The sequence below is a fragment of the Equus quagga genome, chromosome 20 (assembly GCF_021613505.1).
Source record: "Equus quagga isolate Etosha38 chromosome 20, UCLA_HA_Equagga_1.0, whole genome shotgun sequence".
NCBI classification, from domain to species: Eukaryota; Metazoa; Chordata; class Mammalia; order Perissodactyla; family Equidae; genus Equus; species Equus quagga.
In genome coordinates, this window is record NC_060286.1 from 24,135,242 (window position 1) to 24,157,328 (window position 22,087).

General features: G+C 36.2%; 1 protein-coding gene across 4 annotated transcripts in view; it reads right to left on the reverse strand.

The window, feature by feature from the left end:
* The window catches only part of CEP128 (centrosomal protein 128), a 376,345-nt gene that overhangs the window by 218,682 nt on the left and 135,576 nt on the right, over positions 1-22,087 (reverse strand). For all 4 annotated transcript variants that reach the window (XM_046647430.1, XM_046647432.1, XM_046647429.1 and 1 more), the window contains 2 exons: positions 7,595-7,771; positions 2,902-2,961 (listed from right to left, as the gene is read on the reverse strand). In XM_046647430.1, coding sequence (XP_046503386.1) covers positions 2,902-2,961; positions 7,595-7,771 — 237 coding nt within the window. The remainder of the gene's footprint in view (positions 1-2,901; positions 2,962-7,594; positions 7,772-22,087) is intronic.

Here is a 22,087-nt window from a genome sequence, read left to right on the forward strand (position 1 = left end):
AGGATCTTCTAGTTTGGGTTGAAAATCCTGGGCATCTCTTTCTTTCTCCATCACTCTCTGACATAACAATAAATATTACTTGTATATTGTCACCAAAATATCACTCCAGTCTGTGCTTTCCTCTGAATCTCTATAATTTCCTTAATTCAGACTCTTATCCTACCTCATCCAGAGATCTGGGTCTCACCCAGACAACTCTTGACTGGTCTTCCTGCCTTTGGTCTTCCCACCTCTAATCCACCTTTCACATCACTATCTGCGTGATGCTTCTAAAATACGAAAATGAAGGTGCCGGTCCAGTGGCGTAGCAGTTGGGTTCGCGCACTCCATTTCAGTGACCCAAAGTTCACAGGCTGGGATCCCGGGCGTGGACCTAGCACCATTCATGCAGCCCCACTATGGCGGCATCCCACATAAAATAGAGGAAGATTGGCATAGATGTTAGCTCAGGGCCAATCTTCCTCACAAGAAAATAAAAAATAAATAAAATAAAATATGAAAACCAACATGCCACTCTCCTGTTCAAAACTCCTTCATGGTTTCCCACTAAACACACAACTGAACCTAAGCCTTTAAAAGGGCATACGATGCTCTTCTTGATGGAACTAATCTCTAGCTCCTTCTAGAGCCTCATGCCTGCCATTCTCTGTCTCACACTTTCATATTGCAGTATTGCCAAATCACTTGGTTTCTTTGTATTTATCATGCTGCCTTTCTTTTGTGCCATTCCTACAAGTGTTTGCTCTGCATGCATGCTCTTTCCTCACCTGGCTAGCTTCAAGGTTCATCTGAGACACCAGCCTCCACACCAGCTTCTGTATAATTCTATCACAGCTCTTCCATTTAATATTGAAATTATCTACATAAGAGTCAGCTTTTCTAGAGAAAATATGTTCGTCAAGAGGAAGGATTATGTCTTAACTCATTTTTATGCCCACAGCATGAAACAGAGCATCTGGGACATAGTACTTTCTCAGTAAATTCTCTGTTAAACTGAATAAAATTTGATCTCTACATGCCTTGTCAACATTTATGACAAAAACAAATCCCTAATCCCTGGGAACTCTTTGTCTGGTATTCCTTAACAACCATCTCAACCCTCCCAATAACGTATTATTCTTACTACTCATTGGTGATTTTATCCGTGAGCCTGGCCCAACTTAGTTGGACTTCATGTTTATATTATGCCACTACCAGCAACAAAGCAACAGTGACACAATGCCCACTCAATCCTCTAGTTCTTCTAGGATTAACACTAACAGAAGAAATTCATTTGGCAGATTTATGAAAACAATTACCAAACGCCCTTAGAGGTCCTTCTAATACAGCAAGATGTCAGCACGGACTAGCTGAATAGCAATTCTACATTCCATAGAGTTTTTGTCCTCTGACTTGAGATCTTATCTTCAATACTTATAGAGCTGTCCAGTCATAGTTCAGGAGAATTACAGGATTGTAGCCCATCAATGACCTAAGCCATCTTTCTGGTAAATAGATTCAATTCCTCCTAAGTCAGCTGGTCAGTGTGGTATTGCTTATCACAATCCTTTTATACTGTAGAGGAACAGTTGTCTCATGCAGTATTAAAACTCGTCTGATCAGAAGTTCACTCCCATTAAATGATAAGGGAAAACTGCTCACTAGCTCCCAAATTAAAGAACTATGATTAAGAGTCATCTCTAGCTCTCATAATTTAACTGATCAACAGCAGTGAACGCTTTCTGTTCAGAAATGATAAAGATTTCAACTTGAAAGAACATTCCAAGCACATTGCTCTTGTTGGAACTGTGGAGTTGGGACAAAGAAAAATGAGAAATGCTTTATTAATGCACAGCAAAAGTTTCTAGCCAAAAAGTTCTGAGACAGTAAAATACGTACATTCTAAATTTCCTATGCAGGTTGCATAAATACAACTTTGCATCTGATTCTATCAAAAATGATTAGGAATACACAGGATCACTGTACTTAAAGTAAGACAGAAAATTTTACATGGTTGGGCAAATTGCAATGTTCAATCATAATATTGTTAGTTTCTTATTAAGAATGCTTTTTTTTAGAGGCTGCTGTAAGGCATATCTGCCTTAGATAGGGTGAACCTTGTCTTTCTCCCACCTCCTACCTGTACCTCAGTCACCAATCTCAGGGCATTATCTGTGTTTACTCAAATATTCTAATCCTCTTGCCATTATTATACCTATAATTAGCCAAGTGGAGAAGTTCTACATATTTTTTGTATGGCCAAATTTAAATATTACATTTTTGTAGAAGCCTTTTACGTGCTGGCAGCATCATACCCTCCCAGCACAAACATCATACTTAGCTCTTCCCTCTTCTGGTTTCCTTTGTCAATGTTTACACATTTCCATAATGACATAACACACCTTAGGAGTTTTTCAAACTTGTTTACATCTCCATCTTCCCTGTTACCTTCCATGGCTTGCTAACACTTACAGACAGTTTGTAAATGAGAACACAAGACACTCAGAGAAGTGATGGGATTTGCTTGAGCCACACAGAGTATTTAGAAGGCTTTGAGCTCACCCTCAGGAACCGAAATATAATTAGTATTTATGGGTAAATGAAGATTGGTGTCTGTCTTCAAGGAAAGTCTGTCTACAAGCAAAAGAAGAATTTATCTCTTTGACAATCTAGTTTTAATATTTCAACAGTTTTACCTTCCTTTATTCTCTCATTCTATGTCTATATATTTAGGCTAATTTTAAAATGTTAAGTTAAAAGAACACGGAGGTATCTTAAATGCACTACAATGATATCTTCCCCAGAAATAACATACTATAGCTTCATATGCTCGGTTACTTGGCAAAAGGTATGGCTAGCCCAAATAGAACATTTTGAAGGTCATAAATATTAGGCTAACTTTAGGATACAAAGATTAATTACCTTGCTTTCTGCTAACCAGCGATGTGGGTCACAATTAATATCAGAACCAGATGAAAAAACCTACAAAAAAGAAGAAATAGTCTATTAGAAGTAGATTTTTCTATGAAAGGAACTTACATAAATGAAATTATTCACCATGACATCCAAAAGTTTGGTATCTAAATTTAAGAGTTTGAAAAGAAGAAAGTTTAGGGGCCAGCCTGGTGGCATAGTGGTTGGGTTTGTGTGCTCTGCTTCGGCAGCCCAGGATATGCAGGTTCAGATCCCGGGTACAGACCTAGCACTGCTTGACAAGCCATGCTGTGGCGGCATCCCACATAAAATAGAGGAAGATTGGCACAGATGTTAGCTCAGGGCCAATCTTCCTCACACAAAAAAAATTTAAAACTAAAAAAATAAAAAGAAGAAAGTTTATACCAATACTCAACCAATTTCAAACCACCACTTGTTTTAAGTTTATTTATATGAGCATGTATGTATGGTTGTATGTATGTACTGACAGTACAGATTTAGCTCATATATAGAGACATGAATCAACTTTCAAGTGCTATCATTGCTAGAATGTCTAGAGGCTAACTCCACAGAGTTCTGTAGGCAAGCAGCCTTAATTAAACCAGTACTCCATTTGTGTTCGTTTCTTTTCCTCAGTCTTGTTCCATGTAATGTATTTCACTAAGGGTTAGATGTAATTACACAGAAACTTAATTCTTTGTCTCATTTATCCTTTAGTTTTATACTATGAGGGCCATTTTGTTTCATTAATGGTTGTATAGAACTGACAGAAACTAATCAACATGACTTCATGCAAACATCGCTTTATTTTTCATGATGGTAACAAAATCCTGCAACAAATAGGTTGTGTATACCAGCTACCCCGATTTCCTTCACACCAACTCATTTATAAAATCCCCTGGCATCTGGTTCTGCCTTATTACTGATAAAACTGTACTCAAAGGGCGTCAGTGACTTTATAATTGTAAACACAAAAGTCTTTCTCAATTCCTACTTTCTTTGAATCTTGTGCTACCTATGATATTTTTGCAGGACTTCTTTCTAGAAATTTTCTGCTTAAAAACATCCTATCCCTCTACAAGAGATGTCTATTCCTATTCTCAAATACTTCCAAACTTCCTAAGGTGTGTGCACATCATTCCTCTAAGGAATAGCATTAGCTAATTCATTTAGACATATGATGAATGCATAATGAGTGCCAACCGCATGCCATATACAAGCGTGCTTTCTTACATCCAACCTTTCTCTCATCCGCTTTTCTCACTCAACTCTCATGCCCTCTCTGCTTTTTCAGTGAAACTTTCCTTAATCACTCTAGTTCATAGTATTTTCTTCCTCTTCTGTGTTGAATATTTGTAAATGTCCATTTGTCATTAATTAACGCTGTTTCTATTATTCTTTTTCATTCACCTCTGTCATAGTCTCAATCAAATCTTCAGTGACCTAAGATATAGTGTTAGAGATTAAAGTCTAAAATAACCTGAGATGAGTATAATTAATGTTCATATTTTGGGATTTGCTTTACAAATTTATATACAGTTTAGTGTTTAAGAGAACAGCCTTGTCTGCTTACAAGTGGTATGACAATTTCTCTAAGCTGCCCATCCATAAAGTGGCCAAAGTATAAATTAAATAAGGCCAAGGTATAAATTAAATAAAATGAGTGTTAGCACAGTCTGGCACAAAAACACTATTATTACTATTAACTGCATATCAAGATGTTATCATCAATAAATAGGCTTCAAAATCCACTATGACAAGAGCACTATAACAGGCATTTGTCATAAAAAGATAAAAGGAAGAGAAAATAGATATACTTGTATACACACACACACACACACACATATAGGTATATATATACATAATGTATGAATATATTACAAAAAAGGCACTACCATCATGATAGCTAACATAAGTTGAGTACCTACTTAGTGTAAGATATTTCACACTATAACATGCAGCTTCCATATCTTATTTTACTTTATTTTCATAATAAGCCAAGTTATAAATAGGACACAAGACTGGTCTATGAAACGATGTGTCTTTAATTCAGACACTTTCCTAATTGTTTCCTAATGGTAGTAGTTTATTAAGTGTCTGTCCTTAAGTTTTTAAACACTACATGCATTTACTAAGATGGATTAAGTAATAAATATGGTAGCTGGAAAAAGAAAAATATAATTAGCAATAATACAATATGCCCAGAGACTTTTCTCAGGTTCATTTGTTACATATCTATTATTCAATCCATTCCATAGCACAGTCAATCTCTATATAAAATGGCTGAAAATTTCATCAGCAATATTTCAAGAATCAACAAATAACAAAGAATAATTGGAATTATTCCATTTTTGAAAACATTTTACAAGGACCACCACTCTCCCATAGATCTCTGAACTATAAAGAATCAATTTTATTTTAACAAACACCTTGGGTGATTACTGCGAAGTGAGAACAAATGTTATGTTCTTGGGTATTCATTTTTTTCAATTTTATAGGAAGAAAACAACAGAAGTTATTAATGGAAAGAGACCCACAACGAAAAAAATGTATACTTAAAAAGAAAAAAAAGCTTAATAGAATTTCCTTTCTTTTAGATTTACTTTCCACCCAGCACTGGATTGAATTAGTCTCTCTCTAGGGGGAGAGGTGTAAAGATTCATTACCAGAATCACTCCATTCTGAAAGCCTATTAAAGAAGACGGTGCTTTTCAGAATATGGCAGAAGGAGAATTTGCACCTCATAAAGGAATAAAATATTTAAGCAATCTGTTATCTGCACACTATGTGTTAGCCTATGATTGCCCATAACAAAGTTTATAGATCTTATAGCATGATCCAAATGTTTCCATTTTTACATCTCTACTTGATTGAAAACAAACCATCCTGAGACAAATACTTAAATATAGAATAAATATTACACTGTTAATATGTCTTCCTTTAGATGAAATGTTGATTTCAAGGCTACACATCCTTTTAATATACATAAACAAGACAAATCTTAAATTCTAGAAAACTTTTTTTTTAATTTTTATTTTTTGAAAGATTGGCACCTGAGCTAAAATCTGTTGCCAATCTTCTTTTTTTTTGTTTCTTCCTTCTTCTCCTCAAAGCCCCCCAGTACATAGTTGTATATTCCAGCCGTGAGTGCCTCTGGTTGTGCTATGTGGGACGCTGCCTCAGCATGGCCTGATGAGCGCTGCCACGTCCATGCCCAGGATCCGAACCGGTGAAGCACTGGGCTGCCGAAGGGGAGCGCGTGAACTTAACCATTCGGCCACAGGGCCGGCCACAGTCTTAAATTTTAAAACGCAGCATTAGACAGAAAAACAAATAAACCAGCATTATAACAGGCCCCACAACAGGTCTGAAAAAGTTAGTTTGTCCCCTAAAGCCAGTTATTTCTCATATTTGGCTCATAGCCCTCTCAAACTGACATCGAGCTTTTTAAAAAATGTATATAAAAATACATATTGTAAAAATTCCATCAACTCTACCAAATTCTATCAGTGGAAATATTTCTGTTAAAGTTGAATCCTAAAACACCTTCAACTGTAAGAGTACAATTATAGTTTTATTTTCTTTAAGATACAACTTAAGAAAGAGAAGAAGAGGGTGGAAAAAAAAGGATGGGAAGGAAGAGTGGGAAAAAGAAGGGAAAGCAGTATGACTAGGGAAAATCATTTTATAGGAGAAAAAAGACAAATGACAAAACAAAAAGAAGAAACTCCTGATGAAAAGTACAAAGAAAGAAAGAAAAGAAAAGCACTTACGCACAACACTGTAATTTGAGCGCTGTCATATCATCAAATGAAATAAACACAGGGGTGAATGATGGCTCAACCGTAATGTGCTATGGTTATACCATATGAAAGCAATGCAATGCTCTCTGTATGGAACCTAGCAGTACTGGAACCTAGAGGTAATAGAGGTGTTTACCTTCAAGGAATTAAGAACATCATTATTACTTCTGTTTTTATTTATCATTTTGCTAGAACTATAAATCGAGTAGCAATATTCCATTTTAAAGACAGAAAAACCAAATTAAATATAATTTGTTTCAATAAGGAAGGCCAATAGCATAGTGGTCACTTGTGTAAGCTCCAGAGTTAGACTCCCAAGGTCTGAAGTCCTAGTTCTGGAATTTAACTAGATATATGGCCAGGGGTAAGTTCTTAAGCCCTCTAAGCCTTACTTTTTCTTGTCCAAAATGAATTTAATCAGATAACCTAAAGGAAAGGGTGGTTTTAGGGGGTAAGGGAGAGAGTGCATATACCACACTTACCACAGTACCTGTAATATATGTACTATAATATAATAGTGCTCAATAGATATTAGCCAGTAATATTCTTACAACAGCAAAAATGGCCTGTGATAATAAAAAATTCAAAATCCAGGGCTCTTGACTCCAAGGATATTTTTTAGTCTGAACTGCTGCCTCTCTTGTAACACATTCTCTTTATAGAGTGAGACAGGCAATTCAATGGACTAACAGCACGCCTTCTCTCACCATGACTGTGCAATAGATAGAGTACCTCATTCTAAAGAATGCAAGACATTATTTTGTTTCATAAAATCTTCCGGAATACAAATGTGACTACCATGTAACCACGTATTAAAATCTTACTATAATTATATATTAGGAGACTAACTGAAAGGCACAATGGGAACTCATACTTACTTTCAATTTCTCCATCGAGTCCCTGGAGAAGGTTTTACAAGCAGCGTCAATTTCCTTTCCTATCACACCAAGAATGGATTCCTGTTCAGTCTCCAGACAAAGAAGTTGATCCTTGAGCTGCAATCTAGCCTCTTCCATCCTCCTTAAGTGCTCTTCTTCATTGCTTATCTGTTTTTCCTAAAGCATTGATAAGAAATAAAAACAGAATTATTAAGTGGAAGCAAGAAACACCTGCAATATCTGTACAACCAACTCAAAGAAGTGTAGTAGAAAACAGACCTGCCTCTGCGATCCCTTCACTTTACTAAACAAAACATTCTGCCTACTCATTAACTGAGGTCAAGTTATAGAGATTTCTCAAGTTAAGGCATGGAGGGAACTGGTGAGTGGATACATGGCAAAGAAAGTTATAGTAATTCTATAACCAAAAGAGAAAAAGGAGTTGAAAAAAACCTCTTTCACCATTTTAATAACATAATGCCATTCATGGATTAGAGAGTAAAAGCTGATGCCACAAACTGACTTTGAGCTTTCAACAAGTATTAGTAAAACACTAGAAAATGTAAATGTCAAATAAGATAGTGTTAGTTTATTTCAGAAAAAAATGTGTTACTACCTTTATCTCATCAAAACATAGTTTTTAAAGTCTAAGCTTTCAAATGGAGTCATACTACAGAAATGCTCTGAGTCATGAAAATTTGATAAACGCAAGATCGAGGTACTGTTCAAGTAAACAAATATATTTAATGAAAATGGGTTTATAAGGAACCCTTTAAGAGATTATTTAACAGATTAGAAGGACTTGGGGGCCCCCTTTAGACAAACAATTCTTTTTCTTTTCTTTGTTTTTTAATTTTTTTTGGTGAGCAAGATTGGTCCTAAGCTAACATCTGTTGCCAACCTCCCTTTTTTTGCTTGAGGAAGATTGTCCCTGAGCTAACATCCATGCAAATCTTCCTCTACTTTATATGTGAGATGCTGCCACAGCATGGCTTGATGAGCAGTGTGCAGGTCTGTACCCAGGATCTGAACCCATGAACCCCAGGCTGCTAAAGCAGAGCACACAAACTTAACCACCATGCCTCAAGGTCAGCCCCAAGGCAAAACAATTCTTAATCACTATGATTAACCGATTTCATTACCAGAGAAATTCAAGTGGTATTGCACAAGGCATGGAGGAAAATAACAGACTCACTAGAATTGTAAGTATAAAGAGTGGACCAAAAAAGTCACGATGGCTGTCCAGTCTTGCCCTCCAGTCATCACATAGTAGCCCAATCATCTTTACCCACCCAGTAAATACAACACAAACAGGAAGCTTATGTGGTCAACAAACCCAGCTTGAATTTAAAATAACAAAGAGGTCTGCTCAATGAAAATTAATCATGAAGGTAGAATAGTATGTTAGCAGAATAATCACATGTATTTCCTTTTAACTTACTTTAAAAAATGAATGAAACACTCTCTGCCCCAAAGAACAAAGTCCTTTCACAACCTGTCTTCTGCCCGTCTCTCCAGCCTCATCTCCCTCCTTTCCATTCTCTCATACTTTAACTACTTGCAGTTTCTCAAATATGCCGACATGTGTCTCCTCTGACCACATCTGATGTATAGAACTCTGCCTAAAGTTGCCCTATTTCTAAAATGGAGCTGGTAGCAAAGAGACAGGATTTATCTTGATGAGCACATCATTCTGGTCTGGATCTCAGCTTTGTAAATACAGGAACTGGATTTTCTTTTCTTTTTGGTACTCTGAGCGGAGCCATCCTTCAGCAGTAGAGTAACATTAAGCTCACATTAAGACTACTGTACAAACTAGAATGCCACTCAATTAACTATATTAGTTCACAATGAAAATCATAACTGCCATATGGATCAGAATGCTCGTGTCAGCATAACCTGTGCGTTTTCTCCCTCTGGATCAATCTAGATGGGAAGGCAAATTATAATCAGAACGCTGCTTAATGAACAGGAAATTGGAGCAAAGGGAGTTTGTTCTATAAAACAATATTTAAATGGCATCACGCCAATGGCAGCCTGGTGTGTCCATCTTCACATCAGGGATTTACAAACCACAATAACAAGAGCACTCCATTCTCTTGGATAGTGTCTAGATGGAGACTAGCGAAACACATCTCCCTAACTTTCTCCTTTGTCCACATTCAGTTTCTGCCCAAAATCTCCCTTCTGGTTGATTCAACATCTCTTTAGATATATTGATATCTTCACTAAGTCTTGTTCTCATCTAGGTGCCTTTCTGAAAAATTAACACTTGGCTCTGAACAATATTCGATGATTTTATAGTTTACTTACTAGAAAGCAATCTTACAGTCAAGTCCCCAGGTGAGGACACTTCCCCTGGACTGTTGTTATGTACCTGCACCTATACATCTTATCCTTCAAAGTTTATCCTTCAAACCCATTCTCCTTTCTTTCCTGATCTCCCAACACTGAATGTTCCCACAGCATATTATTTATATCAGAGTTTAAAAAATGCATCAAGCTGTAATATAATTATTTGTTTTGACACCTGTCTCCCTCAATAAACTGTGAATTTCAGAAGACCACAAAACATGTTTATAATCATCTTTAAACTCCCCAACTTTGCTCAATAAGTGATTTAAACATTTTTTTGAAGGCTCAAATTCAACACCGCAAAGATCATTTCATCAATTACCGTGAAGATCACTACACTCAGAGGCTACCGAGGCATGCTAGGAGGTTCCCTCTATACACACACACGCCTCCAGATGCCGCAGTGTTCTCGCTGGGGTGATGTCAGTATTTGTTGGCCCTATGAATGCAGGAGCCTTATCTATCTTGTTTAGGGGTTACTGACGTATTTAGGGACACTGTTCCTATTCTAAATCCAGGCAATTCACAATGATGCTCTATTTGATTTTTCTCTTCTTATTTTCCTCACAGCCATTTTTCTTTAATTTACCATCACTTCTCTTTGCTCTCTGTTGACTCTTATTAATAAGAAGACAAAACTATTTCCACATTTTGATACTCTTAAGAATGTTGATACTGTCAGAAAAGGCTCTATAAGTTCAGTATCTTTAGCAAAGACTGAAAATTTCATGACCCACTTCACTATCCTCTGTGAGACAGTTAGCATGCCATATCCAATCTCCCTTTGAAGTAAAACTCACAGAACTATGAACTCACAGGGACCTTCAAGATCAGTGGATTCAACTAGCTGTTCTTTCAGGAATCTCTTCTTTGACATTTCTGACAGATGGTCATCCAACCACTATAAGACCAGCTCAAGTTTCAAGGAACAGAGTACTCGACAAAACTGTAAAATCTCTCCATTAGTTTAAGTTCTATACTTAAGAACTGAAGTAAATAAATGAATCCTCCCCCATTAATAAGTCTTCTAATGTTCCAGATAAAGATCCACGTTCTTTTATTTAACTAAGTTTCAGACACTGCATCATACCGCTTCTCCATCCTCTGCCTGTGCTCCAAGACCCTAAATGTAAGAGATAAGTAAACTCTTCCATTCTGTACTTAAGTAACTGTAATTTGATTTATTCACCCATTCAACAAACTTTTATGGAAGACGTACTATGGCCAGACATTCTTTTGGGTACAAGGGATAGAGTGAAGAAGACAGATAAGGCTCCTGCCCTTATAGGGCCAACAAAAATCTCCACGAAATGTCATCACTTTTGTTTAGTCCCGTCCTTCAGGCTTGCGAATATCTATTTGAATACTACTTGTGGCACCCAATGAATTAGCTCTTTCTCCCAGTTTCACATCTACCAATGGACAAGCACAGCTAATTCTGCGGGAGGAGTGAGAAACCGGCTGACATTAACCCAATTATCCTGTCTGATTTGGGGTATACAGATTAATAAGGGCAGATGATAAGATTTAGGCACTATTATGTCTAGTCCCTGGTCTTCAAGCGAATTCGGAGGGAACAGTAATTCTACAACAAGATTAACAAAAAGCTACCAGATTTCTAGAGACCCAGAGACGAGACAAGGTATTTTAGAGATCGTTTAGGAATATGAAAGACACAGTCCAGCTTCAATGTTTCAGTGTGAATGGACACAGATCCCTGGGTCTTGGGAATATAAGGAGCTTCTTTGCAGGGGTAAGGTGGGATAGATACAGATGAAGCTAACTATAGCAGTCTATGTGATCCAAGAAGAGAGAGATCCTAGACCGTGGCTGAGTTTGAGAAAGAAGCTTAGAGAACAAACCCAACCTTTAATTTTACAAATGAGGAAATCAAAGTTCAGACAGACTAAGTAAGTTGACTAAAGTCAAAGAGCCTACACCCTGTAACCTAAGTCCCCTGACTCCCTGACTAGTGCTCTCTATTGAAATGCTGGAAAGGTCGAATTGTTAAAATTGCACTTTAGAAAACCAATGTGAAAAACTCAGAAAGTTGTCAGCAGGTTATGTGGGGACTAATGTAGTCTTAAAGTGGGAAGAATAACTCAAAAAATTATTTCTGAATGAGCCTTATCATTACAAATGAAAATATATGATATACTGGCAAATTCAGAAAAGATCACAAAAAAAGGAAAAAAATCCATCAAGGACGCACAATAACCTAAACTTTTAGGGCTTATGCAGCTACACTGCACATGTACCCTGTGTGCACATAAAGTAGACAATAACACACTAAGCAAGGTATGATTCCACTGTTAATACAGCAAAGGTTTTATGAAGCTTCCATTTCAGAACAGGAAAGGCTTATATTGTTGACATATGGGTCTAAAGGAAATTAAAAAATAATACTGCTAATAATTTCATCATACACACATGCACGCACACACACACACTATTTACTGGCTTGATCAATGGACCTGTAATTCAAAGGATACGAAATGCTCCTCTGATTATATATTTGTGTTTCAGCACACTCTTTACAACTCAGAACATTCACTCTCCCAAAGGCTGTAAAAATTATAAGGAGGGGCCGGCCCCGTGGCCAAGTGGTTGAGTTTGCGGGCTCCGCTTTCACGGCCCAGGGTTTCACTGTTTCGGATCCTGGGTGCGGACATGGCACCGCTCGTCAGGCCATGCTGAGGTGGCGTTCCACATTCCACAACTAGAAGGACCCACAACTAAAATATACAACTATGTACTGGGGAGATCTGGGGGAGAAAAAGCAAAGAAAAAAAAAAAAGATTGGCAACAGTTGTTAGCTCAGGTGCCAATCTTTAAAAAAATAAATAAATAAAAATTTTAAAAAATTATAAGGAGATACAATCTTAATAGAAATAGAACAACTTCAATAAAACTAGAGCATGTCCAAAATGTTATCTCCTTGGTAAAAACTTACGAGATTCCTTCAATGTCTTAAGAGTTCCAGAAAAGCCACTTTATTTCCAATGTGGTCTTTCCATGAAATGAAAACAGTTCTTCACACACCCTAACAGGAACATTATGGTAAATAAAGCACAAACACACACAACTAAACAAATCATTAATTGAAAAGTTATAGTTTTTGCCTTATTGAAAACTAACTTGAATAAGCACGTGTGACAACATTTCAGCCCCAAGGCCATCTTTAATACTTCAGCAGGGGGTGGGAGAAAGATAGGATAAGAGGTAGAGAGAGATCAAATAATATTAAAGGCTGAAATTAAAATTAACACAATGTAATTCAAAGTTATTGGAAGCATGGCTTGTTGAAACTACAGACTTGCACACATCACCTAAAATGTTTTGAGAAGGAATATTTCTGTAACTCAACATAACTGTTATGCCTAGGCCTTAAATCCAGGACACCAGCATTACAAGGCAAATTATGAAACCATCCTGAACAAAAATTGGATCTGCCTGGAAGCCATTTATCTGACTCCCTAAAGAAGGCTCACATTACTTACACCAACAGAGTTGACCCAGCTGCAAGGAAGTTAAGATACAAGATGAAATGCCAACCAAGGCAGAAAATGCAGCACGACTAAAAGAGAAGGATCTGCTATGGATGTTCCAGGAAATCTGAAAAGAGTTTGATCTAAAAAATTACCCCACTGCAGTTCAAACTGTCTTTTAAAACAGCCAATAAATAAATACATAAGACATTAAGTGCTGGTTACACCATAACTCCTTTTTTCAAATTTATTTCTTAAAAATAGAAGACCTTATATGATGGTGAACTTCTTAAACTCAAAGTATGGCTATATATTAAACACTTAGACTGATAACAGAAAATAAACAAAAAACAAAGCAAAGCAACAACAATTCTCAAATCAATAGATCAGAGCAGTTTGCAAAAGTCTCCATGGATTCAACCTATGTATATCCTTTGCCATCTGTGAACCCAACACTATTCAGGAATAAAGAGGACAATGGAAGATCATCAACTAAATTTTTTTAAAATTTTTTATTTTTTCCTTTTTCTCCCCAAAGTCCCCTGGTACATAGTTGTATATTCTTTGTTGTGGGTCCTTCTAGTTGTGGCATGTGGGATGCTGCCTCAGCGTGGTTTGATGAGCAGTGCCATGTCTGCACCCAGGATTCGATCCAATGGAAACACTGGGCCACCTGCAGCGGAGCGTGCGAACTTAACCACTCGGCCACGGGGCCAGCCCCTCAACTAAATTTTTTACTTGTTATACAAGTCCAATAACATGCACCTCCTTCCTCACCCACATAGATATTATAACAAAAACAGAGAACCTGACCTCTTAGGAGCACTAGGTGCCCCTTCACTATGCTCCCACAGCTCTTTACACAAGCTTCTGCTCTAGCACTTACTATTATGAGTGTCTTTTACATCTGTCTCCTCCCCAGTCTGTGAGTTCCTCTAGGGCAAAGATCTTAGTCTTCTTCGTTTAAATATCCCAGCATGAGTAGAGTATCTCATACAGCAGTCAACTGATAAATCTTTCTGGAACATAAATTCCCTTTTATGTTCCATTCATTCCACAGGATTTTTCTGAGTGTATTCTCTGTGTGCCAAGCATAGTAGACCCCAACTATACAATGAAAAAAAACCCCCAGAATCTCTGAACTCAACTTCTCGTGTTTCAGTAAGTTTGTTTCTGCAATAAATTAATTAGCAAACTCATTGAGGGCAATCATCTTGTCAGTAACAGGTTATTGTAACCATCAAGGAAAGTTGATAACACAAAAGTAAGTACTGCCAGTGGTAAGAAGTAATCAGATGCAGAATAAATTTTGAGGACAGAACCAACAAGATCTGCTGATGAATTAAGTATGGGTCCGTGTGTGAGAGAATGTGATGGTTCTTTATTTGCATTTAGTAAGCAAACGAACATTGCAATTCCTACTAGAAGACTGGTTTCCTAAAATAAAAATGTGAGCATTTTGTGAGTTAGATATACCCTTCTTTCTCCTCTGTAAGAAGATGCTTTATACTAGTTCCTTCAAAGGAGGGGAAGAAGCTACAATTAATTAGCATGTTAAGAGCAAGAACTGAGAGTTTTAGTAAAACAGTAGAATAGAAAAAATGGCAAAATTAGAACACTGGATACCTGATTTGATGCACGTTAAAACTTGGGTGTGGAAGACTTTCCAATCCATAGCCTGGTCTTAGGCAGGCTGAGGAAAGTTATCCACAAGGCGGAAACCAAAAAATGTAAATTCATATTTAAACTTCTAAGCTCATTTAAGGAAATTATTCTTGCCTCAGGCTTTTTAGTATCTTTTTCTAGGAGAATATTGAGCAATACAAAGACCATTGGCAGCATAATCAAAAAGGTGTTAGGATATGTATTGGACACATTTCTAGAAATTAATATTCAAAGCTGGAAACAAAAATACCTCTAAAGGGTATTTTATGCATTCATTAAGTTTTAGGACCATTTTGTAATTATTACATATTTCTCTTAAGTCAAATGCCTGGAAACAGAAATAACATTAGTTATTTAAAATCAGCCACTTTGGTGCATTTCTACTTCTGAAACAAAATATGGACAAGGGAACAAACAAATAGAGTTTCAGATTATGCATTTGGAACGAACATCGTTTAATTTTCAAAAAGAAAATTTATCATTCATCTCCAGAGAAATGTTTATAAGCTTACATTGTCTTTTAAAACCATCAGGATTTCTTCTTCTCCTCTTTTTTTCTTAAAGGATGCTTAAGCACGCATTTATTCTTATGAAAGAATATGAAAAAAAGGTTTAAAAATAAATCTCTAAATAATATAACTCATGTATGCAATAAGCACCTCCTAGTTGTTGTTTTTTCCTAAAATTTACACAATATTGCTTGCTCAACATAAAACGACAAAATAGATTGAGTCAATAAACATTTTAAATGGTGATGAAAGAACAACTCAATGAAAACAAACCTGGATATTCATTTTTTGTTTCTTTTTCCGGTCTACCAAAGCAACTAGGACTGCTTAACTGCAAGTTACAGCACTGAAACAGACATAATATAGAACACTTCATGTGGGCTATTCCCTGTGGCTTTCCACACTACAACCAATTGTAGGCACTATGATTTAGCCTAATTCCTACACTAAGAGTATCACTCACAATTTCAAAAGTAAATGAAATCAGACTCATAGGACAGGATTTTAAAGGAAAGGGTCTACTTTCCTCTCAAGCCCCTGGAGTTAACAAACACTCAGTGAGTTAAGGACTAAATGGCAGGGCTCTCAATCAAGTCCAAATCAGGGGCCGTAAAGATGCAAACTTTGACTTCCCTCCTTAAATTCATTTAAGATCAACCTCTGATTGTAAATGCTTGGTAGAGAAGTCACTGCCAACGAAACAGAGTTTGAAACTGGCTTCTCCACACCTGTATTCCATTTTGAAAAGCAGAGACCAAATGTACTTCTATACGCCTTTATTTCTTGCCCTGCCCTCTGCCACAGTTCTGTGTATAACTGCCCTCCCCTGCATTGTATAATCACTTCACCTTTGCATGCTAAACTTGAGTCTTAACATCTGGCATAGTGTTTGCTTTATACATGGTGAGCCGTCTGATGTTCAGCCAATTCTACGTAAAAATCAAGGACTACTCTGAACTTTATAAGTGATTCAATTAAAAGCTCTTTATAAATGACAAATGCAAAATTTATAATTTGACCATTAATTTGACCATTTTATTATTTTCATCGTTGTTGTTCTCTAGCTTGACAGAAATCTGACAGGAAATTACTCGTAACATCCCAGTTAGTGTTTACTTAGAGTATCTGGTTTAAATTTGCCTCCAAATTAATCTGTAGTAGCTACAGCTTTATTTTTCTCACATAATTTAAAATAGGTGAAGCACCAAAGAAAGAGCATAGTCTGCCTAAAAATGGCCTAAAGTGTAAACAAAGTCAATGTGAGAAGTCAACAGTTCATTTGCTTCTATTTCTTTCTTGTTCTTCTAGAAAAAACAATTGAATTCAAAGAATTCTGTCTGCTACTATCACAGAGTTCTTACTAAAAATATGGAACTGTGATTTCACAAAGCAGTGAACACTTTATAGACATCTGACAATCATATATATTTTTCCACATCATGGAAAATAGCAATTCTAAACAGATGGTCAAATTAGAACCAAAACACAAAATTAAACAACGCTGATTCATTTTTTCCTGTCATAGATATCTTTTATGGGGAAATATCAGGTTTTAATTAGATTTTTTAACAAAATTAGTGATGACGCCTATTCCGAAATTTGTGTCAGACTAAAAAAATAAGAGTATATGGTAATCTGTTGAATATAATAACCCTAAATTTAAATTCGACACTAAAAGTTCAATGAAAAGACACAAATGTGAGTCATCTTACTGGCAGTAAATAAATGGGAAAAATACAAGGAATTTGTGCTCATATCCTGTTTCCACCACAAGCTATGCAATGTTAGGCAAGCCACTACACAATACTATCAACCTCAGTTTCCACCATCTGTAAAAATGGGCATCATGATTACACTTGCAAATGAAAATTACAATTACCATTTTTTAAACATTCACATTTTGTATAAGAAAATCATTTCCTAAGCGTTTTTATCCAACACAGCCACAGCTTTAAATATGTTGCAAAGTGTCACTTCACAAACGATTTAAATAAAGCACTTCATGGGAAGAAACAAAAATCCATTTCTATGAATCCTGATCTTTTCAACATTTAATTTCCTAAGAACTGCTATAGCCTTAGATGTCTCACAATTTGTGGTCTTAAGACGTCTCCTAATTGTTTCATCACAGTTATTCTCATCTCCTGAAAGAACTAATAATAGAAAATAAGGTCCTTTGAAGGAGAATTAAATATAATTATGGAAATAAGCAAGTATTATATGAGATAGCTAAGCATCCCAGATAACCTACATAATCTATATACTAGCCAGCAATGGTTCTTATAGATTCTGACACAATGGAAAAAACAGGATTGGTAAGCCTGAGTTCTAGTCCATTTCTACCAATGGGCTGCTGGGAGCTCTTAGGCAAGTCAGTTAACTCTTTGGCCCAGAATTACCTCATCTATAAAAGATGGTGTTCAGAGCTGATGTTGTTTAAGGTCCTTTACACTTCAGAATTACACTGACGCCAAATATTTTAGGAAATGCCACCTCTGACATAGCAGTCCAGGGCTACCTCCTAAACTCTGAGACAATGCTTGCTAAAAACAAAAGCTGGCACGTAGATTTTTGTGTGGCAGAAAAACAGAAATTACTGAAGAATCTTCCAACACTGCCATGGCTGGCTATAACTACAAGGTGTGTGTACCCATATGACACCATCTCCTTTAACAGAGGAAGTTCCATGCGCGATTGAGATTATGGGTGGATTAAAGGAGAAAAGTAAAATGAGAGAAGTAGATATCTCTGGCTTCCTCCAGAGGAAATTTTGGGGTATCTAGCAGTAAGAAGCCTATTCTCATAATTCTGCTTAGAACTAAAACAGTAGCAAATACAAATGAAAGCTCCAAATGTAGAAAGCACTAGATCATACAGGATATAAATTACTTGATCTATAAATTTCAAATAGAAAAAAAAGAAGACACAGATAATGTAATCAACAATTAAAGAATGCTACATTCACCAGATGAAATAATGGGTGGCAAATAAACTTCATTTTTTTTTTTAAGATTGGCACCTGAGCTAACATCTGTTGCCATTCTCCTCCCTTTTGCTACAGAATTACTTGGAAAGCTCTACAGAGATGACCAGTATCATTAATAAACTCATCTCTATTTTAATAAAAAACTTTAAAAAAATTAGATCAGATACAGGTCTGTATAGGTAAGACATTTAAAACCTTCACTATCTAAACTTTGATGCTGACTTGCTGAGCAAAATTTATTTAATTATACATTAACTCTGTGGGGATTTACAGATTCCGGTGAAACCAATAAAAATATTTTTCTGATAGAATAAACAGTATCATGATTTTCTGGGTAAATGCCAGAAGAATAAAAAGATTAATATTAAGACCGTTTTAGAACAAAGGAAGAAATCAAGTATTTTCCTCTAAAATTTTAAGGAAAAGGAATAATAAATTTTAATGATACTATAGATGAAAGAAAATTCTATCTATAACATTTCGCGAGAGCATTTCCCTGGTAAGAAGCTCATAATAAAGTCTGAAATGCATACGTAAAAATTCTATGGGTTGCATAATACTTGTTCTCTTTGTCATGTAAAATTGAAAAATAACATTTGATGTTAAAGCAAAGTCAGATGTTGGAAAAAATGTATTTTATTACCACATATCATCATTGAATACATGAGGAAAATATGTTCAAGTTAGTTATTTTGTACATATATCCTAACAGCAATCTTCTACCCCTGATTAAGACTGCTGGTGCTAATGCTTTATTTGTACTTTCATGCAGTTTTAACATGTCTTAGCTTACCAAGTGGCAACAGGAGAAGACATAAAAACCTAAATCAAAGTACACAGTCAAAATAGTAGCAAGACGTTTAAAAAAAAAAGAGGGGGAGTGTGCATTAACGGCATAAGTAGTAGCTTCATGTATTTATGTTGGGGATGGACATGCAAGAATACCACTTTGGTAAGTAAGCAAGAAAGGCTGCTCTTTTGATTATAGCAAGGTCACATTAGAAACCCCTTCGATCCATAAGGCCCCATTTATCAAGTTCATTGCAGTGCTTAAATAGTAATCTTTGGGCTACAAGCCATAGGGCTTTTTTCCACTGAAAACGTATTTTTGTCTTGTTTTCTTGTTTTTATTTCCCCCAGTCTGGCCAACACACACACACATTTTGTGTGTGCTTGTATATATATAAAAATAGAGAGAGAGAGAGAGAGAGAGAATGTATATATATCCATAAGCTATCCATATTTCTTTATCTACATATATATACATATATATGCATGTATGTACGTGTATGTATATAGACACATACCTCTTTACCCACAATTGACTTATACATTGCCTATGTGTGTCAGGCTCTGTCTCTGGTCTTAGGGATGGAAAAACAACCAAGATTTCGTTCCTGTCCTCAAATAGCCAACACACATATAAAACTGCCTACCTCTTTGGTTTGCTTAATACACATGCCCTCAGTATCACTTTCTGCTAGAACTGCCAGCTCTTTCCCATGGGTCCCGCCTGTGAGGACCATCTGTCCAAGTGATTCAACACTTGGAACAGTGAGATTCAACACTTAGAACAGTCTGGTTCTAAATTTCCAATCATCATGGTTCTTCAGTAATTCTTACTCCCAGTTCCCTGGCCCTTAACTAAGTAACACATTATTAGAAGGACCATCAGCAGTCGATCAATACTTGCTGATTGCTTGACTGCTTGGTTGAAACATTTACCAGCCTATATTTGGAAACATAACAGTAAAAAAAATGGCAGCTACTAATTAATAGATTATTAGATATCAGAATACTCTCTACCAAGCATTTTATATATTGTTTCACATTTAATTCTATAGTAGAAGTAATATTATACCTATTTTAAGGATGATAAAATTGAGGCTTTGACTTTTAAGCAACTTGCCTAAAGCTCCAGAGCTAGAGAATGATTTACACTCTAAGTCTTCCCATAGCCGCTAATGCTATACCATCTCTCAAAGGGAAAGGGCCTATCTGCGGACAGCCTGACACAAGGAAATTTTGACTCATAGTATACTAAGGAACGGATCATCCCAAACAGCTAAGTCAATCAGAAGTACATAACAATCACATACACAAAAAATAAATATTCAAGAAAAACAAGCATATAAGCTGTATATATTTAAGTAGTGGTGGCTCTCTGTTTCTTTAAGATTATTCACCATTTTAACTCCAGAGACATCCTTTCTCTGCCTTAACACCTATTGTTAGGACTCGACTATACAGTTTTAACAACTGAAAGGGATTTTGTTTTTAATGATCCCACCGTAAGCTTTCAATTGCAGACCTGTGCCTTGTCTGTATCCTATCCTCAGCATCCACCACAATGCCTGCTACACACTAGATGCTCAATATGCAGCAATGGAAGACAACCATTAACTCCTGAAACTCTGTTCTAAGGCGAATATGCCACTTGTATGATGTGTGATAACACATATATATCTGGAACATCACAAATAGAATCAGTGAGGAAACATTTATTTTCAGCAGAACAAGGGAAACTTTACATTTTCAATCTATCAAATTTTTCACCTCTATTTCTTAAATGCAAATAAGTAAATATAAAACATGTTAACACAATCTTCTGGCTAAAATTTTAATTGTGGAAACATTGGAAAATTTAGCATTATCTCCACAGCAACTACACCCTGGCAACTGATACATTAAATATGTGTGAACATTAGATATAATCAAAACAAAGCATGACATAAGAACTAAATTGCACTGGTTGTCAAGGTTGTGGACCTAAATTTAGCAACGCAAGCACATTTAATCATCAACCCCAAACTAACTTATATTTGATTTCCTCGATTTTAACAATTACTAGAAATATAAAAAATATATACAAAACATAGTAAATTTTGCAAACAATGAAAAGAGGAAAAGACGAGCACACCACTATGAGAGTTTCTTCCAAGATGTTTATGAAGAGTTTTACGACACCCCGCCCAGTGATAGTGCCTTCATCATAGATTTTAGTAACCCTTATCAAGCATAGGATTCATTTGGCCCAGTCTGAAACTGCCTTATCCTACTATCCGTACTTCAATGGTCTTTTCTATATTTGACTTCTATTACACTCAGTTGCAAATCCTTTTAGGAAGTTGGTGGAATAAACAGAAAGCAAATTTAAATATTCTATCTTCTATTTTTAGTTGACTTTTTGCCACAAAAGTAGTGACTCTCTAGAAGTCCCTAGTAGTCTCCCCAATGCCTGATATATAGCAGAGGCTCAAAGCAAATTTACACGTCTACTGACAGGAAAGCAGTGAGCTTGCTGGGGATGTTTCAAGGTTACCAAGCGTCTTAAGCTTCAGTCTCTCCACTGCAAAAATGAGCATAATAGTAGGAATTTCACAAAATTCCTATCAGCACTAAAAGTACTTAGCAAATAGTGAGCATTTAACTATTACATATTTTATTTTGGGCCTCAGTTTCCTCACAGGTTAAATCAATAAAATCTAAC